Source organism: Leguminivora glycinivorella, chromosome 4 (genome assembly GCF_023078275.1).
Source record: "Leguminivora glycinivorella isolate SPB_JAAS2020 chromosome 4, LegGlyc_1.1, whole genome shotgun sequence".
In the NCBI taxonomy this organism is placed as follows: Eukaryota; Metazoa; Arthropoda; class Insecta; order Lepidoptera; family Tortricidae; genus Leguminivora; species Leguminivora glycinivorella.
The window spans coordinates 11016963-11025923 of record NC_062974.1 but is presented as its reverse complement, the minus strand read 5'-3'; the positions used below and the strand labels follow the sequence as shown (position 1 = coordinate 11025923).

Here is an 8961-nt window from a genome sequence, read left to right as displayed (position 1 = left end):
CATTTCAAAATTTAATGATATTTTTTTTTAATATTTGCTATTATATGATATTTTTCAAACTTTTACACTATAGTATTTTTTGATTAGCTATCTTTATAAACATATTTCAGTATTTATAGCTAGGTTAGAATATAAATATATATTTTCTTCCTGAAAATTCGAAAGATCTATAATATGTCGATTCCTTTCAGCGGAACATTACGAAGGTCTGGAGGAGTGGTTTCTGCAATTGGAAAACAACTAAGAGCTGTGAATTTGAAAGCTGCAAAGAGAATTACTGTTAAGTTCGACCCTTTTGGCAACAACGTTACTGAAACAAGGTAGACACATAAAACTAAAATGTATTATGGCAATTGTTTATATTCATTGCATCTCGTAGTGTATCTTTTTTATTTGGTTTAATTTATATTTCTACTGGTTCAATTTTGTGAAACTATTGACACTTAAGGAATGCACTAACCTATTTATATTAGTTTGATTTAGCTAGGCTAGTTTGGACTCATTTCATATAACTATGTCGTATATAAGTTTGTGTATACGTAGCTGAAATCATATCCCTTAAATGCAAAATGCATGGTGATGTATAATATATGCATATATTTGATGGCGTGTGGCTCAATATGTAGCTATCCAAAATCACATTTATAGCTTAATATTATTCAGTATTTATTATAATTTAATAAATAATTAAATAAATTAAATAATATAATGATTTACTATTTATTATTTAAGGATAAAGATGAAATGACGGAAAAGTGTGAAAAAACAGGATGATGGCGATTTTTAGTATGTGACTTAGGCAGATTTTTTCGGAGTTAGTAATTAGTTTATGTTTAAACATTTTATCATGCGGGTTTCACAAATAGTGGACCTTTCTAATAGTAGTAAAACTTTACAAATAAAACTTACCAATAATTATATATTTATATAAATAAGTTTTGGCCTATTTAACTTCTAACACTGATTTAGTATTAAAATCTGTATTAAATATTTTTTTCATTATTTTTCCCAGAGTCAGAAAACCGTTCTCTATCACATATATTAATATCTCGTTAAAAGAAAAATTCATGCATTTAAGGGATATAATAGAATTACATATTAATTATATTTTCAGAAATTTCCTGCACTACATAAGCTCACCAAAAATCGCCTTAACAAATCCTAATTGTGCTCTGAAAACTGACATTATTTGTGACCGCAGCGAACCTACCATAGATATCCTCCTTACACCTTCAATAGCTGGTAAGATAAGAAATATATTATTATGATTGTGTTGCAACTAAATTGTATATTGACAGTTTTGTAACAGTTGATTTTATTTCCAGAAACTGCTAGTTACAAAAAAGTCACTCTTAAGAGTGGTAACCTAACTTGTTTGGAGCTGCTACAGTTATTAAATAAACACATTTCGGCTCTAGCACCTGTAGAGCAACCAGTTTCAACAATACAGACCAAATCAGAAAAGAAAAAGACTAAGAAGAAGTGAAGATGGGGCGCAACACCAAAGGAGGGTTCCTTCAGGTAGTGGAGGAGTTCTATAGTCACATACCGGCATTCACTGATGTGTTCTCTGAGGACACATTCTATGTGTTTGTTGTAATCTTTGTCATGTCAACAATCTTGGTTGCTTTTATTCTATCTCGATTTGTTACAATTAAACCAGTGGATTAGTTAGCCTAATATTCAATGTACAAACATGTTTAAATATATACATATATAATTATTTCTATTTTATTTGTTACTATCCTATAGTCTGTTTACACTTTATCTTGAAACAATACAATACAAATATTCTTTATTTCTCACCAATATCACAAGATGATGACATCAAAAAATTAAACACTAACAAAAAACTCAATAAAACTCAAGTCAATAAAGGATACAGTAGGGTGTTATCTATGGGCATAGGCTTGTCAAGCAATGGGGTTGTTTATGAAATGAAACATGAAAAAGATTGTAGTTAATAATAAGTATATTTAATACAAATCGCATCATCCACAACATGAGCTGTAGTAAACTTTTGTCCTGTGGTCAACAATATCTGTTGAGAAACTAAACCTTCTTCTTGACTTAGAATTCTTGGGCTCCCCAACGGATCTGTAAATAAACATCTATAGTATTATAGGGATCTTGAAAATATGTTTTATACTATTATTCACAACCTGTAAGTAATGAACCATGTAGGTGAAAACTTTACAAAACAACCTTATTTGGAATGTTAAAAAAAAATTGGAGTATTCATTCATAGTTGGGTAGCTATTGTTTAACAGTAAACACAAAGTTGATAATTCCACATCCAAAACTGCTGGTACGGGGAGAGCGGCTGCGCGACCATCACGTAGCCTAGCATTGAGGGTGTATGAGCTTTACAAAACTTACATCTTGATTGCGGGCTTTATGTTTGCGTTCAACGAGCGAGGTGAGAGCCTCCGAGCGTACTGCGAGCGAGTCGATACGCTCGACGAGTTGCTGGTATGGGGAGAGCGGCTGCGCGCCCATCACCACGTGGCCCAGCTTCGAGTCGATCTTGGCGTCCAGACGGGCGTTGCGGATCAGGTTCACGATCCAGCATTCGGCCTCGTCTGGCTGCATATTCAGGTTTTCGGCCAACATTCTAGAGAAAAAAAAATTACATTGTTAGTAATCGGAATTTGAGAGGACCTGCATCCAACAGTACAATAAAACTTTGGAATATTTCGTCGAACACATAATATTTATTTTAAAGTATAAGTAAGTAACCTTATGGTTGCCCATTAATGAAACATTATTTAGTTTAGACTGAATGGTCAGATAAATAAAAAAATATTTCAAAGATTTTGTCTCTCTACAGGCTCTTGGGCCAAAGGCTCCATTTGGCCCTTATGCCTTTTATGGTTGTTGGGAGTTGCAGGCATCCATATGCATGCAGATAGCTTATCACCAGGCGAGTCGTATGCTTGTTAGCTACAGAATTAGTATATAAGAAGATTGACCTCAAAACACAGTAGAAGCATTAAAATTACCTGATGATAATTTACTAATCAGCAACTATTCCAGTTTTAACATAAATATAAATTTACCCAATGCTGATGACTTGATGAATGCGACAGAAGGTCTCGAAGATCATGAGACGCGCGTTCTCCACAAACTCCTCGAGGCAGGCGATGAGGAAGAAGTCGGTCAACAACACGGCTTGGCATTGATTTAATTTCCGGCGCGCCGCCTCGAAGTCAAAGTTCACGTACAGATGCTCAATGAACTCGGTGATAGGGTCCCTGTGACAAACGTAAAACGCAAATTGAATATAAATCACACTCATAAGTACTTAGTACTTACCTGTTACAATATTTTTAAATAATTTCGTAAATAGCCGGGTTCACGCAGGGCAAGCAACCTGCTTCGGCCGAGGATAATTGGAATAAGCGCGCGGCCTCGACTGAGACGTTTATATTGGTCCTTTGTCGCGCGAGAGAATTGCCTCGCGACGCTGCTTACTCTGTGTGGACTCTGACAATAGTACATTTTTTTAACCATCTATTCTTTAAAAAAAAAACAGCATTTAGGATGTCGCCAAAGACACTTTGCATTACGTTTTATGTTGTATTGTAGCTCGGATAAGTGTTTCCTACATATGTGGTGTTTGTCGTTATCAATCATCTTGGACCTTATCGCAATGCAAATATTGTGCTGTAGCCGCGAGAGTAATATTTTTAGCAGCAAAGGGTAAATTACCTGTACGTATAGGCTTCCTGTTGGATTACTTTTACAAGATCTTTAAGGGCGTTCCTCCGCGACCTGTTGATGATGACGGCCGTGGCCAGGTACCGCAGGATATGCGGGCACATCGTCTGGATAGCGTTCAAGTACCTGCAAACAATATACAAATCACTACAACGTTTCCTATAGATAGGAATGATAAGATACATGATACATTTAATAGAGGAGTTGTGGCCATTTGCTTCCGCGATGGGTAGGCTGCTGCAACACACAGTAATAAATCAGGGCAAGTGGCACTACACATTGGCTGAAGGTTCAACGTGTAAGCTGAAGACGCGGGTTCGTTTCCCGCCTCGGCCGCGGTTAAACTTATTCTTTAGTGTAGGTATGATATCTAATTATCTATTAAAGTTTATAGCATAACTGGGTAATTATCGTAGGTATATCTAACATTGGAAAACTCGAACAGACCTTCGCTGGCGCTCGGACAATAAACGAATACGTAGATCGCGGCAGCGTCTCATTCTACAGTCAAAATGATGTAAAGATTCTAAAGCCATTGAAATAATTCTGATGAGTATGAGGGAACCCAATCTACTATGCGGGCTGAGAGGCCGTCAGTCCCTGTTACTAGCACTTCGCATCCGCACTGTCTTCCTCTCCGTCTCGCCGCGGACCATAGGAGTCAAGTTCGAATTAGTCAAGCTATAACATCTTTCTATATTAATGTACTTACAGTGGCTTGTACAGGAACATCTCTATGATAAGGTCGCGTCCCTTCACATGGTTGAAGAAGACGAACAGCGACCAGTGGACGAGCCACGTGCGCTGCTGCAGCGCCTGCATGTTGGTGGCGGCGGCGCCGGCCGCGCCGTTGTCGATGAACTCGCGTAACTTCGTCAGATCATCGAGTGCGCCGTCCCAGTTCTGTACGAGGATCTCGCTGGCCAGCTTGCCCCATAATACTGACAGGTAGTTCTAAAACAATAGTGTTGCATATATAAATGTTGAACTATCAGATTTTTGTAAGATGACGAAAAAAGATAAGGCGAAGTTTTACTCTCATGCTGGAGCTTTAGGTACCTATACTTGGTTTAGGAGGGACCTGCAATTCTCTAAGTGATGCCTGCTTAACAAAATTTGCTGCATTATCATTGCATTTCGCAAACCCGCACCGGTAAACGTGTACAACATCGACCGTATTTAGATATCAAATCTTAGGTACATATAGATATACACTTTGTTTTGTTAAAAGAGTTTAGTAAGAAAATAGGTATACAAACTTTTTCCAGTCAATGTTATTTTTTATAAAAATAATATAATGAAAATGAATCATAGCGTCTGTCAAAATGTATCGACACATTCGCCAAGATGTCAGCTAAACTAGTGGTTGAGCGATTTGAGTCGGACGTTAATTTTAAATATTTGAACGTTACCGAGTCAATATTTTTTATAAAAATAATATAATGAAAATGAATCATAGCGTCTGTCAAAACGTATCGACACATTCGCCAAGATGTCAGCTAAACTAGTGGTTGAGCGATTTGAGTCGGACGTTAATTTTAAATATTTGAACGTTACGATCGATGCTGAAAATGAAGAAACGAGATTCAGCGAGTGGTTGGAAGGCAAGACGCATAATTCTAGAAAAGCGACAGAGAAATCGTCGCATTTAGTAGTAAAAATAGTGTCGGGGACCGAGTATGAACATTTCAATCTTGATTCCTGCGCGAAACAGGTTAATGAGACGGAAATGAATAATGTAGATTCTACAACTGCTTCTGGACCGCAATACTTGCGAAATTACGAAGCCAACCAGATTGATAACCAGATTTTTTTAACCTTACAGCAGGGTATAAAACAAACCTTTAAAAACCCCAATGCTTTACCAAATATTTATGTAAATAAACACTTGTATGATCAAAATAACACGGGTGCAAATAGTTTCGAAAATTCGATTTGTCCTTTAGAGTACAGTCTGGAGAGAGTTAAGGAAAACAATGCTCGTATAATGGAAAATATACATATGTTGAATAGGGCCTTGAACTATACGAAAAAGAAAGAAAGCCTCGACGTGAGCTGCTCGAAACCCGTGCGATCGTATACGTGTAGCACGTGCGGGAAATGTTTCGTGTACGAAACTGGCCTGAGGAGGCACTACTCAACACGGCATGCTATACTGGATATTCAACCACGGTGGCAGGTGGTGTGGACTTGCATAGAATGCTTCCAGGTGTGGCCACGGCAGGACGTGGCCATGCAACACGCGACCCGCTGCGGCCAAGCGGACAATCTGGATTGCGTTCGTGAAATCAAGACATCGTCGCTTTTACAATGCGAATTCTGTGAGAAAGTTTTCACAAGCATTCCCCGACTACTGCGGCATGCGAAGACGCACACCACCGCCAGCAACTACGCGTGCAATGCTTGTGAATTAGCTTTTTCGTGTTACAAAACTGCAGAAGCGCATTGGCACTCATGTCCATGGTTGAGAACATGCTACAATTTTCATTTGGGCAAACTATTGCTCTGTAATGCCTGTGACCGTAAGTTCAGAAACTACGAGCAGTTGTATAATCACAGGTGAGGGTTGTTTGCACATTTCCCTTCACAAAATAGTGTCCGTAATTTTAGCTTATAAATTTGATACATAACTCATTGTTGTTTCAGGTACAAAGCTGAACATTTCATAACAAAAACACACCAAAACCACATCAATGCTCTTGGGATATTAGTGTATCAGTGTGAACTGTGTGGTCTATGGTTTCCTTCAGTTGCTCTTCTTCTGAGCCATAGGGGCCAGTACCATCCTCGCTATGACAACACAATGGCCACTAGTGTAAGTTTACTTCTAGGCTGAGGGAAATCAAGGTCTTTCATATATTGTGCTCTAACAAATATTTTTGAATGGCCTTGTTTTGAATCTGCTGCCTTATAATATGTGTCAAATAATTTTGTTAGGCAATGTATCAATGTACACTTTTTATTTACAGGATATGAATTACACAGAAAATCATGCCTACAGTGTAACCAGTGAAAATGATATTCAAGAATTTGAAGCCCTGAAAGATCAACAATACTAGGGTGATCTTGAAGTATATGTAGTAAGATTAGTTATTGTTTTGCTTGAATAAATAATAATACAATGGAATTATATGTTCTTTTTTTTATACCTTTTTACTTCTTAAAAAGTTACAAATAAAATGATAGAATAGCTGATCTAGGAGGAATACTGAGTGAAGCATATTCATTACACATTTGGTAATTAAACTGAAAGCAACTTGCCAATACCTTAACATAACATGAACTGCGTTGAAAGTCCATATACATGAAGTATGGTTAGTCATACTAATTGTCAAGGTGTGGCAAGAACTATCAAAAAGAAATCAGCCTTGTAAGGTTGGATAACAAAAGCAACAATTGAAAAAAAAATTATCAATCTATTACCTTATCAGTAGGATTCATGACCAGCTGGCAGAAATACAAGTAAGAAGCAGACTCCACATAGTTACCACACTCATAGCGGTATTTGGCAAGCTGGTACATGCTGTCAATCATCTGAATTTTGAACTGGAAAAGAAAAATTACAATATTATGAGGATGTTTGCAATTAGCAATCTATTTTCTTTATTCTATTTATGCCTCTGCAGCACTACATACTACTCTTGGGGTTTGCGAAGTTTCTGTAAGGGTTTGAGGAATAGCTGGAAGCCTTCATAAAAAAGAAAAAATGTCTTCATTTTGTACAAATTAAGTAACTACATGAAAATGGTTTAATTAAAGGTTCTCAAATGGTGCGGTGGGGTTTTAAACTTGCAACTGTGCTGCAAGGACAAAAAGTTTGGTAGCCGTGGTTTAAAATGATATTCAATTGTGCTAAATCTATTGATTTATTACAAATAAAACTAAAGATCCCATCAAAAACAAAACTTGTAAAAACACCAAGTCTTCGCAACTCAGTTCTTCTGCTGTAAAAAGAGTAGAGATCCCTGTAATACCAAGTTGGTTCATTTATTCAGTCCCTACTTAAAGGACCTTCTAACTTTGTTTACCTATAGCTAAACCTAATAACATATTACTTATAGCAACCATATCAATATGAAAAATATTTCATGTTTTAAAGAAAACGGACTGCCTTGGCAATCGCATGAAATGAAGATAACAAACCTCAAACTCCTTATTGGTGGTAAGGTAGTTTATAAGAGTTTTGGGGTCCCTCATGGTCTCCACGGTCTTCATGACATCATCTCTCTGCATCAATCTGAGAACTGGCTCCACGGCATCTTGCAGCTCTTGAAGTTGTGACAGCACTACACCTCTGCGGGATTTAATCTCCTAAAACAGGTAAAATTCCATAAAAGCATATTTCTGTTTACAAAAAGTGGTTGGCAAAATGCTTTAAAATTTTGAGTGCTGTTTGCCACATTCAACCCTTAAATTGGTACAAACTCTGGAAGATATGAGTTTAATTAAAATCTAAGCAGTACCAAAATGTTTCACTAAGCCAACATTATTAGATATTATGATTCTATTTACCTCTGGTGTTTCTTCATCTGGATAAAGCATTCTTCTGATGTCTATGACATAATCAATCATGTTAGTTTTGCTCAGGATCTCCAATTTAGCTTGCAATAGCTCTGACTGGTCATAGGTCTGAAATAAATATTAAATGGGATGTAACAGTTTTTCTCAGTAAGTAAAATACTATGCATGATTAAGTATGTTTTGTATTGTGTACAGACTTTACACCAATCCGTAAATTTCACATATAGTTGTTTAATGTCAATGTAGTGTACACAATATACTCATAAGATATAGGTGAGCTTATGGGTTCTCTTTCAGCAAATATAAAACATTATAGTGTTCCTCATCTGGTTGTTGTAGTATGTTGTGTTGATCTGTCCACTGTGCTTTTTATTCAGCTTTAGGAAGATTACTCGAAATTATTGCATAATTAAACATAATAAGCGTTTTCGAGGAAAACTTCTTAAGCTGTTTTGGTGACGACAACCAACCTCTTTAGCAGCCAAGAATTCCAGTAAGGGAAACACAAGGTGACGGTCTAAATATTGACCTATCTTAAAAGTCAAGTCAAACTTTGAATAACTCATGATGAACTCTTTCACTTTCACTAAGTTTTAAGCCTTCACTTCTTATAAAAGTAAATCCAACAACACTTCTTTTAGCCCGTTGAAGTTAAGAGGCCTCGGATAACCTCAAAATTGCTTGGCTGACGAATGAAAAGCTGCGTTCATTAAAAAAAAA

General features: G+C 36.8%; 3 protein-coding genes across 3 annotated transcripts; 2 read left to right on the top strand and 1 right to left on the bottom strand.

Moving 5' to 3' along the window:
- The first annotated feature begins 131 nt into the window (after positions 1–131).
- Positions 132–1723, top strand: LOC125225652 (39S ribosomal protein L53, mitochondrial). The gene is made up of 3 exons (XM_048129464.1): positions 132–320; positions 1115–1242; positions 1326–1723. The coding sequence occupies exons 1-3, from the start codon at positions 175–177 to the stop codon at positions 1484–1486; spliced, it is 435 nt and encodes a 144-aa protein (XP_047985421.1). The 5' UTR covers positions 132–174; the 3' UTR covers positions 1487–1723.
- LOC125225653 lies at positions 1489–1723 on the top strand. Its single transcript, XM_048129465.1, has one exon. It carries the CDS (start codon positions 1489–1491, stop codon positions 1669–1671), a length of 183 nt encoding a protein of 60 aa, XP_047985422.1. The 3' UTR covers positions 1672–1723.
- A 231-nt stretch (positions 1724–1954) lies between these two features.
- LOC125225789 (eukaryotic translation initiation factor 3 subunit E) lies at positions 1955–8917 on the bottom strand. The gene is made up of 9 exons (XM_048129641.1): positions 8712–8917; positions 8233–8349; positions 7864–8031; positions 7144–7266; positions 4433–4674; positions 3712–3846; positions 3060–3254; positions 2380–2614; positions 1955–2097 (listed from the first exon to the last, which is right to left on the bottom strand). Exons 1-9 carry the CDS (start codon positions 8805–8807, stop codon positions 2071–2073), a joined length of 1338 nt encoding a protein of 445 aa, XP_047985598.1. The 5' UTR covers positions 8808–8917; the 3' UTR covers positions 1955–2070.
- Between the last annotated feature and the right edge of the window lie 44 nt (positions 8918–8961).

Coding starts and splice junctions, on each gene's coding strand:
- LOC125225653 (XM_048129465.1), top strand. CDS start 1,489: ATGGGGCGCAACACCAAAGGAGGGTTCCTTCAGGTAGTGGAGGAGTTC.
- LOC125225789 (XM_048129641.1), bottom strand. CDS start 8,807: ATGAGTTATTCAAAGTTTGACTTGACTTTTAAGATAGGTCAATATTTA. Junction 7,267..7,863: donor CCACCAATAAGGAGTTTGAG/GTTTGTTATCTT, acceptor TTTCTTTTCCAG/TTCAAAATTCAGATGATTGA. Junction 2,615..3,059: donor CATCAAGTCATCAGCATTGG/GTAAATTTATAT, acceptor TTTTTTCTCTAG/AATGTTGGCCGAAAACCTGA.
- LOC125225652 (XM_048129464.1), top strand. CDS start 175: ATGTCGATTCCTTTCAGCGGAACATTACGAAGGTCTGGAGGAGTGGTT. Junction 321..1,114: donor AACAACGTTACTGAAACAAG/GTAGACACATAA, acceptor TTATATTTTCAG/AAATTTCCTGCACTACATAA. Junction 1,243..1,325: donor CCTTACACCTTCAATAGCTG/GTAAGATAAGAA, acceptor TTTTATTTCCAG/AAACTGCTAGTTACAAAAAA.